A 15,031-nucleotide genomic window follows, 5' to 3' on the forward strand; every position below is an offset into this window, starting at 1 on the left:
ATAGAGCACACCTGGATCCTCTCAGGCAATGGTCTCCTATAGAAGAGCTTTGTCTTAGGTTTTACATCCAGGGACCCAACATTACCTGAGGGCAGATGTGTGAACAAGTGTTCAGAGTGGTCCCACATCTGCCCTGTAAGGAAGTGAGGGCAATAATGTAGGGCATAAATGCAGGTAAGCAAGGGTGTGGCCAGGCAAAGGCTCAGTCTTCACCCAGGAAAGTTCTGGACCACAGTTGCAGTAAACCTACCACTGGAGAAGTGTTGGAACTCCCTGCAACTGCTTCCGCCACATAGTCACTGTCTCCTGAAGAACTTTGTAGGCCCTGAGCACAGAGTCGAAGCTAGATAATTCACATCCAAAAGCTAAATTGATTAAAGCAATTGTAGGGGACCTGGGCAGGCCATTAATTGTCTTCTAATTAGACAAAGATCAGAAATTAAAGGAGTACCTGTCCTAGTTAGGGTTTCTATTACTGTGATAAAACATCGTGACTGAAAGCAAGTTTGGGAGGAGGGGATTTATTTGACTCTCATAAACTCCAGTCACATCCCATTAATTGTGGATGAGGGAAATCAAGGTGGAACCTGGAGGCAGGAATTGAGGCAGAGACCAATGATGCCGCTCACTGGCTTGCTCAGCTTGAACTAGGCTCTCCTGTATCAGTCTTCAGTCAAGAAAGTAAAATAAAATGTGCCACAGGCCTGCCCACAGGCCACTCTAGTGGTGCATATTTTCTCAATTGAAGTTCTACTTCCCAAATAACTTGAGTTTGTGACAACATGACAAAACAAACAAAAAACAATCATGTCAGAACCATTTTTTAAAATGGGTACTTTTATTGTACTCCATTTACCAACCACACTTCATATTAACTGTCTCTTGGTTCCTTAACTTGTTGGAGCATGATCAAGAAAACAAAAGCCCAGGTCCCAGTTCAGCTGCCACATTTCTGTGTCATCATCAGACCCTGGCTTACTTGGACAGACCAATATCATTTCAGCAGGTCTTCCACTGGACTCTCCATAGGGTGGGCTGCAGCAACTACAGGCTAGACCAGACTCAGAGAGTCTCAACAGAGAGGATGGTTCCCCACCCTCTATGACAATACAAAGTGCCCTACAGTTAAGATTCTATACAGAAGGGCTAGAGAGATGGCTCATAGGTTAACAGCATATGCTGCTTTTCTGGAAGACCATAGTTTGGTTCCCAGCACACATGTCAGGCACCTCACAATCACCTATGACTCTAGCTCCAAGGGAATCGTACACCTCTAGACTCTGTGGATATATGAGCAATGCTTCTCTGGTTGCTAGGAAGACAACCATCATCTTGCATGTACTTTCCATTCTTGTTTCATTCCCCCCTCTTCCACCCTTGTGGCTCTACAACCACACCTCTCCATCTTCCCCAGAATGCATCAGCATGGACTCATAGCCTGGTTTCCAAAACAAAACAAAACAAAACAAAACAAAACAAAACAAAACAAAACAAAACAGGAATCTAGACCAATAGATCCTAAGGCAAGAATGGTACCCCCTAGAGATTTAGACTTTCAATGCAATGTATGTATCCTCTATGTGGTGGAGTTCTGCTGTAAAACATCAGGGGAGATATTTGCATAAAGACAAGGCAATCCTAGTCCTATTCCTTTGTCCTTATTCTGTCTAAACAAAGTCAATACTATTAAAATCTAAGTACATGCTAAGGAGAAATCCCCAGGATGCCACAAAGAGTTTGCCTTCTGTTTCCATTTCTTTTACAAATTGGCTCAGTGCCATGGACCCTGTGGAGTGACAATGAATTTTTTTTTTTAAATGCAGAGGAGAAGGAAATATCTTGGAATCTGCTTTTCCTCAAAGGGGCTCAGAAGTTGACAGGCCCCGAGATGTGTGATCCACAGCTCTTTTTCAGAACAGAGCTGCTGACTTGTTCAGCTGGCCAGAACCAGTAACTAGCCTCATGTTGGCAATGCACAGGTTCAAGACTCTGGTCTGCCTCCAAGTGATGTGTGGTATCCCAGTCAATCTGGTACTGATAGCTCCTATGGCTTTGGTCTATAGCTGTTAGGATGAGCACAGGGCTAACTGTTCTTTCACCCTTATGATACAATTGTGGAAATAGCTTCAGCTTTCTCCTCTGATTGCCTTTGGCATCTGAATTCTGTTTGGTTGTGTTCTTTCCCAAGGCTGGTTTTTGCTTTTCTCCCTCACATCTGGAACCTAGCCAGAGTATACGAGAATGAGCTGTTTCTAACATTTGAACCCTTTTGTAAACATGTTGATTGCAACTTGGACAACCAGTTTCATCCAAGGTAGACACTCTCTGCTGCTTTGAGGGGGAAAAAATAAATGTCTAAAAATAAAACCTAGGCATAAAAATAGGGCCAACTGCTCATTAACTGCCTCACTTAGCTGAATGCTGAAACTATTTCTATAGTGTTAAATCAAGCTTTTGTGTACTTTATTCATGGTACTTTATCTTAGATGATAAGTAGGTTACTGTAATTAGCCATTTTATTCAAAATACATGAATTAAATTGTCTCAGGGACCCAATTTTCAGCTCATGCTTATGCTGACCCTTGGACTGGAGTACTTTGTGTTCATGAGTCTTTGGGAAGTTACTTTATTGGCTACTGTGGGAGAGACTGAAGAAGGAGTTAGAACACTGAGAGTTTCCTGTACAGGGGGAAGAATTTAAATCTTAATCTCCATGGTGGGAAGCCACTGTAGGATTGCATTAGGATAATGTCATGGAATGAGTTACGTATTTTCAAAATATGATTCTCGACTCTTGTGTTGACAGTGAACTATAAGGAAGCCAGGGAAGACAAGGATTGTCATCCAGATGTCTATTTTTAGGTTTCATCATGAGAGACAGCAGTACTTTGGAGCAGCATGATGACAAAGCAGTGGGAGAGAAGTAGACAATAGACAAGTCTATGGACTTGATATGGGCTTGAGGAACTGGAGAAACAAGCTTAATTTTTGGCTTAAACAACTGGAAGAATTTGGTATCGGTGATCGGAATGAATACTTGAGGAAACACATGATAATCCTTACTGTTCAGTTTTGTTAGAGTACAAAATAATGAAAAGGGGGGTAAGGCACACATCCCAGGTTCATCCCAGGATGGCCTTGTGATGTCTACAGAATAATACAGGGTCAAAAGACCCTGGCTCAGTGGAGAAGTTTATGAATCCTTGGTTCTGACAGCATTCAGCTCCATGGAATAAAGGAGCTCACATACAGAGGGTAGAGGAAGAGGAAGAACACTTGGGAACACTCCCATTTCCACACAATAAGGACAAGCACAGAAGAACCAGAAAAGGACCAAGGGATTCAGCAGAAGGAAAAGCAGGGGAAAAGTACCTTGGAGCCAGAGCAGAGAATGGCGGCGGGGAGCTAGCAGTCATCTGTGCTGATCGCACTCTGGGGTTGAGTCAGATGACAAATGATATCAGATGGGAGTTTGTAGGGAGACACCCTAGCCCCACCCAATAGTCCTGGGACAGGTACCAGGTGGACCCAGGACTCGCCCATAAGGGCGTGGTGAAGGAAAGCCGGGGTGACGTAAGGGAGCTTCTTAAGAGGCTGCACGTGGGGACCTTGGCCCCTTTTGTTCTGGCCGCGCTTGCTGGGTTCTATAACCTAGCTCTGGCCTGTGTTTTGCCTTGGTGTCTTCTTGAATAAAGAGACATTAATCTTACAGGAGTTCTTGATGACGAAGTGACAAAAGCAAATTTTGATATATATCCTATAAAGAGAATGCCAGAGTAGAATAAGTAGAGCCTGTAAAGGGAAAAAATGGAGATAGTTACTTAGTGAATTCTCTTAAGGATTAATGAAGTGGGTAATAGGTAGATCGATATGCATATTCAGGCAAAATGCTCATCCAGGTAAAATAAAAATAAATAAACCTTAAAAAATATGAGCTTACTAGTTACTAATCTTCCCATTCATAGGTTCTTATTGTGATATAGTATCTATTCAAACCTTGTACATGTAAATGTATCTGTAATAAGAAATACATGCCATTTTAATAATTTATACTATTTTTTTAAGTTTTCACTTTACCAAACATTTTAGCTTTTGCTTTGAAGGGGTAGAAGCTGACAGATACCCAACTTAGTCCTGCTGCAAATGTTGACACTGTTTGCATCTTAGCATTTGTTTTTGTCTTTGTTGCTCTTCTGATTTTTATATCACTATATTTTAATAAAAAATGAACAAGTTTCACAGAAAATGAACACATTTTAATAGAAAAATCAGGAAATGAGTCAAGTTGAAGAAACTCTTTGCCAAAGTTGCAAATTCAATTATTTCCTTCTAGCCTCTAAAATGTAAAATTGAAACTATTAATTATTATGCTACTGGGTTTTGTTTAGATGGAGGAGTCTAATTTAAATTTGTAGGATAATTCTAATCATTCTAGAATTTGATATCTTATGGCACATTTAAAGCACATTCTCAATTGTAGAACTGCCACATGATTCTTCAGAATTTTTTAGTGATTTTAAAACAAATTATAGGCTATTCTTAAAGACACTGTTTCTCAAAGAGGAAAAATTAACTATAATCCCATCATTCAAGAAAATCAGTTCTATTTTATGTGAAACTATGTTGTGTGTGGACAAGTAAATAATCAACTATATTAGTCACTTGTCTGTAGCTGTAATAACACACCATGACCAGAAGCAACTCACTGAAGAAAGAACATATTTGGGCTCACAGTTCCAGAAGGACAAGCATCCATGGTGGTGGGAAGTCATGACAGCAAGTGACAGGCATGGCAGCAGGAACAGAAAGCTAAGAGATCCTGTCTTTAACTACAAGGACAAAGTGGGGGATGGGGTCTGGAAATGAGACCAGACTATGAACTCTCAAAGTCCATACCCTATCCAGTGACACACTTCTTCCTCTACCAAGACCACACCAAGTAAACAGGACCACCAACTGGGGACCAAGTGCTCAAATACCGGAGACTGTGGGCAACATCCCTCATTCAAACCACAGATACTATGTGTTGTCCCCACCCCTATTTTAATAGCAGCCTTGTGGTGTACGCCAAGGTTGGTGTCATTCATTAGCTGTTCTTATGTGTGATTATGAACAACCCTGTAGTTATCATTGGCACTTAATAGTGAATTCAATTTGGGTTTAGTATATTTTACTATAAAAACAATGTATTCACACTGTAGGAAGCTTTATAAATAACAGCTATTGTCTAGAGAGCCACCGTAGGATCACTGCCAAATCCCTATTCCTTCTGTAGCCGTTTATCAGTGACTAACACACAGCATACCCCACTCTGAATGTGAAGCCCACCCTTTGGCATTAACACTGTAATACAGATTTGGTGGCAGATCCTGCTAGTGTCCTGTGTGCAAGAAACATGTGTGCTTCAAACAGACAAACAAAAAACATGAACATGGTGTTTAAAGTTGTATTATAAATGGGATTTTTTCCTATGCTGCAGGAAGGAGTTCAATGCCACTGCACTTGGATAATATTGTGTGTAATGGCTATGACAGATTATTTGTGTTAATGTATAATAACTTAATCTCCTGGAGTCAGGCACTGTAGTTCTTTTCAACCGTCTTCTGCAGTTACAGTCCATAACATGATGTTTTTTTCATCTTTTCAACAGCACAGTTAACATGACCCCCACAAGACATGAAGGCACAGGCACTACTATATTTCTTCTTCGCTGTCACACTGTACCCTTGTGGATCTCACGGTAACTTCTTTTGTAACACAGGGGGTAGTTATTTGAGTCACTTGAGATTAACAGTAGCATAAAAAGTAAATTGGCTATAGATTGCACATGCTTATCCAAACTGCTCCAAAATCTAAAACCTTCTGAGCATTGACATGACACTACCGTTGGGATATTCCACAGCTGACCTCATGTGACAGCTGACAGTGAAAACACAGATGAAAAAAAGTAAAAGTAAAAATTACCATTAGGTTATGTGTATAACATATACACGGAATGTAAATGAATGGAACTTAAATTGGGGTCCTTTCTCCCAGTCATTTCCTTAAGTATGTTCAAATATTCTGATCTGAAAAAGTCTAAACCAGCTCTGATTTCAGCTGGGGGAAGAAGAGGGTGTGGGGCAGGGGTGGGGGTGGGGTTTAAAGCTGTATCTCCGAAGCCCTGTGGCTGTCCTTAGCAGAAACAGCAGTCCAGAAGTGTACACAGATGTTACAAAACCCATTTTCTTCTATGTTTACCATTTAAAGCTCTCTCTAATATGTTATCTGCTACTAACATCACTACAAAGGGTTGTGCAACTGATAGTTTCAGAGTGGAAGTTTGGTACCCAAGTTTGACAGATTTCCAACGTTCCATCATTGACATTCTTTTCTTTTTAAACCATCATTAACATTTTCATTTTAGAGCATGCCATCTAGATAAACTGTTTTCATAAGCATCGGATCTTAGAAGGTTTATCACGCGGAGATAAAAGAGCCAGCATTAATTAGCATCATAGCAGAAGCACACAAAAGTCCTTTACATATTGAGTCAGCTTGTGCTGGGGAAGTTAAATTCAGAACCTTCCGTTGGACACAGTAATAGGGCTATCACACTGGCTAAAAACAAAACTGTAGACCACTTACAGACTTAAAGGGTGGTTTCAGTTACACATGCATTCTGTGTAAGTGTAGCATATGTAATATATAAAACACAAATATAATATATAATAGCAAAACACTTACTCTTTTTATTGAAAATAATTTTTATATAAATATTTTGACCATGGTTCCCTATCTTTCATCTCTTCTCACATCCTCCCCACCTTCCCACTCACCCAACTCCACGACTTCTTCTTTCTATCTCTTCATAAAACAAACAGGAAAAAAAAACCAGAAATAATAATCAAAATAATAATAACAAATTAAAGAAACAAAGAAAAGGTATGAGAAACACACATGTACACATAAAAACCATCAAAAAGCAAAAATCAGAAATGGTAATAAGCAAACAAAAGACCAATAAGGTTAAAAGAAAATGTTCAAACAAGGTAATATAAAACAAAAACAAAACAAAATTTAAAAATCCTCCAAAAATACCATTGAGTTCTCTTTGTGTTGGCCAACTATTGCTGGACATTGAGCCTGCCCTAGAATGTGGTTTATACACCCAGTGAGATTCTATTGAAGAAAACGAATTTCTCCTTTGCCAGAATTGTTGATTGGAGATAGTTTGTTGGTTAGTGATGGGAGCTTGGGTCCACTTCCCCATCTCAGAACTTAGACCATATCTAGCTTGGACCCGTGCATGACTGTGCATGCTGCTATGGTCTCTGTGTCTCAGTTCTGTAAAACTGTTACCTAGTCAGGACAAATGGATACAGAGGGCTTTCTTTGTCTGGTTGTTTATTTCTTTATTTATTTTCATGTGCATTGGTGGTTTGCCTGTGTGTATGCCTGTGTAAGGGTATTGGGTACCCTGGAACTTCAGTCACAGACAGTTGTGAGCCACCATGTGGGTACTAGGAATTGAACCCAGGTCATCTGGAAGTACAGTCAGTGCTCTTAACCACTGAGCCATCCTCCAGCCCCACAGAGGGGAGGGGATTAAGTAGCAAGATCATCCAGATGCCAGGATCTGCATCCGAGTATAGTGAAAACAGCCTTTACAGGGCATTTTACACGTGACAAGCATATAAACCTTTAACCTTTGTAAACATGTAAGATGCAGATACACAACTGAAAGTCACAGGGACACAGCTCATTGAATGTACAAAATCCACGTTAGAACAGCTGCTTACAAAGCAGTCATTTTAAGGCTATAACCCGAACAGACTCTTGAATGAACCTTTACTTTTTTGTTCTAAATATTTTTTATTAATTCCTTGAGAATTTCACAAATGTACTTTGATCATATCCACCACTCCTCTAACTCCTCCCATACCCACCCTCTTCATCTCCTTTTCACCCAACTTGAAGATGAGGGATGAGTGATATGTTGAGCTATGGTTATAGCAATATGTGATTAGGAGTTGTTTGAGTGGTGTGTTCATTTAGCTGAATAATATTTGATTATATAAATATGTCATATTTTCATTACCCATTCATCAGACATTGGACATCTAGACTATTTACATTTCCTGCCTATTGTGAATAAAGAAGCAATGAATATTGAAGAACAGATATTTCTGTAGTAAGACACAGTGACCTTTGAGCATCTGTATGAACATGGTGGAGTTGGGACATGTGGTAGACTTATTTCTAGCTTTTTGAGGAAACTCCACACTGAATTCCATAATGGCTATACCAGTTTGCACTCCTAACAGCAGTGGTGAATAAATGTTCTCCTTTCTACTTACCCATGTCAGCAATATTTTTTTTTAAATCTTGGCTATTCTGATTGGAGTAAAACAAAATCTCAAAGTAGTTTTAATTTGCATTTTCCTGATGGCAAAAGATGCTGAACATTTAAAAAAAAATGTTTCTCCTTTTAGAAGAAATTTGTATTTCATCTCCATGTTCAGTTTCATGCCCCGTTTTAAAATTTCAGTCTTTATTTTCTTGATGTTTCATTTCTTTGATTTATTTGTATATTCTAGACACCAACCTTCTGTAAGATGTTTAACTGGTACAGATTTTCTTCATTCTGTAGGCTGTCTCCTTACTCACTGATTGTATCCTTTGCTGTACAGAAGCGTTTTGGTTTAAAGGGGTCTTATTTGTCAGTTATGGCAGTGGAGCCCTAGAGGGGCAGGGTCATGTAGTTATAGAATCAATGGTCACTTCTTTTCTTCCCTACCATCCCATGTGCTTTTCTTAACATAATGCCACATCTCTCACATTTGCTTCAGAGACTATGTCTCTCTGAGAAAGAGTAATAAAGCATGGCCGAGAGAAACATCCACAGGGGAGCAGACCAAGGGAAAAGGCAAAACAGAGTCATGCCAGTGCTCAGCTGCTCAGTCTTAGGCAGTGCTAGCAACAATCCAAAAGGACTTATTCCAATACCTATAATAGATGGTCCTTTTTCACCTTATATCTTAGAATTCAGAGAAGAAAATAGAACCTACTTACAATTGTTATCTTTAGTCGAAAAAGTAGATACTGTTTTCGATGCTATGTTGCAGTTACAAAACCCTTACTTGTGTATGAGTTATTTTGATTTTTGAAATCTTCTCACATTCTCAACAAAGCAACACCCAAATATGATAAATCAAGAGGATTAAAATTTTACATTTATGTCCAGAATAATGTTTCCCAACTCTCATTTTTCTGACTCAGAGTATTGTGAGTGTGATCTATATTATTTGAATGTGAATTGCCACACCCCTCAGACTCACATGTTAAATATTCGGCTTCCAGCTACTAGTGTTATTTTGAAGAGTTCTAGAAGCCAAGGAGCTGGGGACTGTAACAATAAATCTTTCTGCCAGCCACCTGCTTCTGCCGCAATATAGGACCCCCAAAATAATAAACAGATATTTATATTAGTTACAATGCTGCTGGCTAATGGCTAGGATTTCTCATCTGCTAGCTCAGTCTTAATAATCAACCATAATCATAAGACTTATTTTATAAAGAATGCCAGCAGAATGCATCCTTTCTTGTTGGGCTCACATGGTGGCTCCACAGAGAGGAGGAAGAAGAGGAAGAGAGCAACTTCCTCTTTGACCCTGCTTATATTCTTAGTCTGCCTGCTATGTCACTTCCTGCCTGGATCACAGGACTTCTTTACTACATTTCCCAGAATCCTCCTTGACTCCTAGTCCCATCTATCTTGCTTTCCTATTGGCCAATAGTACTTTAATTATCAACCAATAAGACAAACATATACACAGAAGGATGTCCCCCCATCAGGGGACCATAACACATATTGGAAAATTGCCACCTGTGTGTATGAAGAAGTGCAGAAAAGGAACCACTGGAATGGCTGCATCACTGAATGGTTGAGGGGGAGGTTTTTGTTGTGAATAAAAGAGAGAAGATATCCAGAGGCACATGCAAGAGTCCAGAGCAGAGCAAAAGACAAGTAGGCTGAACATGGCCAGGACTATCTATGAGAGATGGGACTACAGCAGGAGAGAATAATGGAGACAGTGAGATAACAAGAGACAGCAAGAGAGCAAGCAGATTGCAAGAGAGAGAATAAGAGAGTGACTGAGTTATAAGGAGGATGAGTAGCTGGCGGACTTAAGGGGAAGGTCCAGGAGGCTACCATGGTCTTTAAAATTTGTAACAAGTAGTTGTGAGTAGGGACTGAAGGAGCCTAGAGGCCAGCATAAGCTTTGATATGCAACCACAACCACGTGTACATGTCAATGGAGAGCTATATGTCCCTTCTGCCAGAGGTAAATGGAATTACTCCTTTTGGAAGATGGGAACTTGTTTCACAAGTTCCTGAGGAATGCTGACTTTTATCTAACCGCTAGAATTCCTTCTGTAGTCCAGTGTGAGCTCATTTCTGAATATATGAACTTCCTGAGACCTAACAACGTGCTACTTAAACTTTTTGAAAGCATGTTCTGAGACTCTGAGGTCCTGCCTCATATAATAATTGAGCATGGTTTCAGCATGTATCCTCTAAAATCCTGTCCTGAGTTAGACTGGCCACTTGGCTCTCTGTAACATGGAATACAGGTAGGGAGCAAACAGATAAACACATGAAAACATTGTGTTCTTGTGAACAGCTAGAAACCAAACCATTCCTTACAAACATTTCTATTGTTTATCCCATGATATAAAAGTGCTTCCAAGGGAACAGGAAACTACAATTTTATCAATCAGGAGACTCTCAGTTGGGAACTCCAGCAGTGATTTGATGGTGTTACCTTTGTTTACTCTCTCACTCAGGCTAATCTAGTTATTTCTGCTTGATGCTATAAGCACCTGATGGATGGCATTTTGCTCTGTCTTCAGAGTCTATCTACATGCTGCTTGCTATTTTTTCTTTTTCTTTTGCTTGCTACTTACTTAATAACATCACTTAGTTGAAACTGAAAATATGGCTATTGCAAATCAGTCTCCTGACTACACTGAACAGGCTCTTGGCTGGAGGAAGTAGGTCATTGTGGGTATCCTTGAGAGCTATACCTTGCTTTTGGATCCTATCCTTGTCTCTGTCTCCTCTGCCAGATGCTTCCACCATCATGCTGTTCTGCTTTACTCCAGACATGGAAACAATAGTGTCATTCAGGATGGACTGAACCCTCTGAAACAATGAGCTCAAATAAGTATTTCTTCCATTGGGTTGTTTTTATTAGGTGTCTTCTCACAATGATGAAAAATCACTAGTACAGTTCTAAAACCAAATCCAATGCATTATTTCATTTATCTTTTTAGTCTCCTGCCTATGTTAGCTTGGGCTGAGAGTGTCTTCCAGATTAATAACAGACTGTTGAACCCAGAATTGTCTTTTAAATTCTCCATATACCTATTGACTTAGTAAAGCTAATTTCTCCCCAGTTTTAGGGCCTTCTGGCTCTAGCAAGTTTCAAAACCTATTAATATTGCAGTAGGAATCAAAGGTGAACTCTTTCATATTCACTCTTACCAGTACTACAGCAGTGATTTGGAAAGAAATGGACAGTTGGTCAAGTGGGTTACAAATTAATATGGTCAAGTCTTGGATATTTGCCAATCTCACAGTTATTTTAACTCAACTCAAGTGCAAAGGAAGACACTCCATCACAGTGTCAGGGTTTGTTTCTAATGACTATCAAGTCAGGGATTCTTGAGATGTGGTTAGGCTATTCTTCTAGGAGGTTCAATCAGGCAGTCTTGACATAAGTTCTGTGACAAGCACTTGTCACTAACCCTCTTCATTTTGTCTCTGCTTCCCATGTTAGACTTATTTTTCCCAGTCCCTTCCAGCTACCTACAGAGTAATAATGAGCAACTTGTTACTGGAAGATATAATGAAGATGTAATTCTTCCTTGCCAATTTACAAGTGGGGATGAAGTTGTAATTCACTGGAAAAACCAGAATCATGATGTTCACAGTTACTATGGTGGCATGGACCGTTTGAAATCACAGTATCTTAGATATGCAAACAGGACATCCCTCTTTCATGGTGAAATTCACAATGGGAATGCCTCTCTAACTATCAGAAGATTGAGCCTTCTGGATGAAGGAATTTATTCCTGCTATGTGGGAACAAAACTTGGACGGACTCTCCAAAGAGTGGTGCTCAAAGTGGGAGGTAAGTGTGTATGTAACTTTTAGTAAATCATAATGATATAATTTGATATAATTCGGAAACAGCTTTTTCTGAACTTAATATGATAAGATCTCCCTTTCAAGTCAGTTCCAAAACTCTACCTCATTGTTTCAATGCATAATTTCATAGACAGTGCTCAACACATACTAATCTCATAATATGGGCATGCTATGATTGATATAACCATTCCCGATATTGGTGGGTATTCAGGGCTTCCAGTGTTTTCCCCACAGATTCTGTTGTGATGAATGTCTTTATAGTTACATAAGATGATGACAAATTATCTGAAATAAAAGTACCAGAAGTAAGGTTTTAATATTCCAATAACATTGGCAGCATAAGGACATTCATTTCCCTAGTAGCTCTATCAGCACTGAATATCATTAGTCTTAAACATCTCTTCCTGTATGGTGATGAGAAATACTGAATTAAATTTAAGTTGCCTATTTGTAATAAAATATAAGTTACTGTTGATATTGCATGATTTTATCATCTCCCCAGCAACTATTATGTAACTCTAGCCACACTATATGATTAATGTACTTGTAGTTGCCAGTGGTTAAGTTTATATTTAATTAAACTGGAGTTCAATTAAAACTTAAGAAATACTTTCAATTTCATAATCATACTACCAAGAATTCTTGTTATCACATGATAATGTTGAGTGTGTTTATCATTGACAAGGTATGTTAGACAGTATTCTTCATTTCATAGTCAATTTTACTGCTATTATGAATTTATTGTTAGTTCAGTTGTATTTTGTTATTTTAAATAGATATACTATTTTCATGAATACAGATGCTCAATGTATTTTGTCATAAGCAATCACCATTCCCTATTTCCACCATTTCCTGGATCTATGTACCCTTCCCAACTTCATATTCATTTTTTTTCTTTTTAAGTAATTCACTGTATTTAACTAGTGCTTCCCATATATGTATGTGTATGGGACCAACTACTAGGTGGACTTTCTCCTAAAGAAAACTAACCTTTTTCTAGCAGCATCAACTGTCAGTAGCTCCTCAGTCAGACATGGAAGCTCATGTGCCTTGCTTTCCCCGGGCTGGGATGTTGACTGGCTTGATATTTTGCATGTCTTATGTAGGGATCCATAGCTGTTGTAAGTTCATGGGAACAATTGTTCTGTCATGACTAGAAGACACTGTACTCCCCAAACTCTAACTTTTACTGTCTTTCCTTCCCTTCTTCTTCAATGGCCACTGAGCCTTGGAAGGAGTGCAAGTGTTACAGCTCTGGAGGGAAAGGTATCCTAAGTTGTCAGGAAGTCAGGCTACACCTGAATCTGGGGTATAGTGGGGAATTGTCTCCCTGCAGGATGTAGCAATCCTGCTACTCTCTGAGAGAGCCATTACAGCTGAGCTCTTCCCCTCCCAAAGGAGGTACACTGGCAAGTAAGTATGAGTACATGTAAGTGTGTGCACAGCTAGGGTATTCTGGATAATGGAGTGCTGTACAGTATTGCATGCTCCTGGGGGATATTGTCTAATGTATTTTAAAAATTTAATTCTCACTATTTTCTCCTCTGATTTAACTGCTTCATATCTTGACTCAGAATTGTATATTAAAAATAAAACTCAAATAGGCTGAGTCTGTAGCTAAGGAGACCAGAAAGTGCTGCATGAACTACAAAATAGATTTTGACTCTATTTTCTTGTTCAGGGAAGCTACTAAGTTTGTCAGATAAGATTGTAGAGACTAGCGATTGTTATTGGTTGTGTACCCATGCATATTCTTCCTATTCTTCCTGAACAGCTGTTATTGGTTGTGTACCCACACATATTCTTCCTATTCTTCCTGAACAGCAATACCCAATCTTAAGCTTCTTCAGTTTTTGTTTGGATTTAGTTTTTATGCAAATAATGAGAGATCTTGTTAATAAAATTTAGCCTTTATTGCATAAGTATTGATAAACTAATGGCCATAATTTTTCATAACTCACTGATTATTTTGTGCAGCATTCCACTCCCCTTTAATGAAATATGAACAAATGAACATGGAGAGCTTTCTGGAATGCAGTATCCAGAGTGTTTATCCTCATCCACATATCACATGGAAAATGGACAATACAGATGTCTCTGAGGAAAGCAATTCAAAAATAACTGGGATTCCGGGTCCTTTTCATATTAAAAGTATGCTGAATATTACAGGATCAAATTCATCTTTTGAGTGCACTATTGAAAATTCACTTCTCAGTCAAACATGGAGAGGAAAGTGGACATTTTCAGGTAGACTTCATTGGGCTTTCTGTGTACAAGTGCTTTGTCAGAAGCAAAGGGGTGCTTGTAGATATACAAAGAAACAAGGAAAGAAAAAACCATCTGCAGAATGGATAATTTGGCTGCATTTGTTCTGAGCATCAGTTCCTACTCATAAAATAGAAGTACCTACCTTACTAAGTGATTTTACACTGAATGAAGACACTAGAGATCTGCCCATGAATGTTTGTTTATCTATCTATGACTACTCCTTTAAATAGGATTTTCCATCTGCACAGAAATTTGTGTCCCTTAGAAGATCACAGCCCCTGATTCTCTCCAGTTGAAATATTTAACTATTAATATTGCTGGGGTTTAAACATTGATCTTTAAAGTATGTTTATTTTACTTATTGGAGGAAATATAATGATACATTGAGCATGAGGAAATCAGAGAACAATCTGCGAAAGTTGGTTCACTCCTTCTACCACATGCATCCTGGGAATTGAACTCAGGTTGCTAGACTCAGCAGCAGATGCAGTGTCCCAGAGCACTTCTTCAGGGTGGAAGAGTTAAAATCCAGGGGTTTTCCTCCCTGGAAGACCCCATTCCAGCACA

The 15,031-nt window shown here is 39.1% G+C and overlaps 1 protein-coding gene across 1 annotated transcript in view; it reads left to right on the forward strand.

The window, feature by feature from the left end:
* The first annotated feature begins 11,818 nt into the window (after nucleotides 1-11,818).
* The window catches only part of Hhla2 (HERV-H LTR-associating 2), a 65,942-nt gene continuing 62,729 nt past the window's right edge, over nucleotides 11,819-15,031 (forward strand). Inside the window, exons 1-2 of the mRNA XM_035444110.1 lie at nucleotides 11,819-12,179; nucleotides 14,174-14,443. Of these exons, the coding sequence (XP_035300001.1) occupies nucleotides 11,819-12,179; nucleotides 14,174-14,443 (631 nt within the window). The remainder of the gene's footprint in view (nucleotides 12,180-14,173; nucleotides 14,444-15,031) is intronic.

This window comes from Cricetulus griseus, chromosome 4 (assembly GCF_003668045.3).
Source record: "Cricetulus griseus strain 17A/GY chromosome 4, alternate assembly CriGri-PICRH-1.0, whole genome shotgun sequence".
Classification (NCBI taxonomy): Eukaryota; Metazoa; Chordata; class Mammalia; order Rodentia; family Cricetidae; genus Cricetulus; species Cricetulus griseus.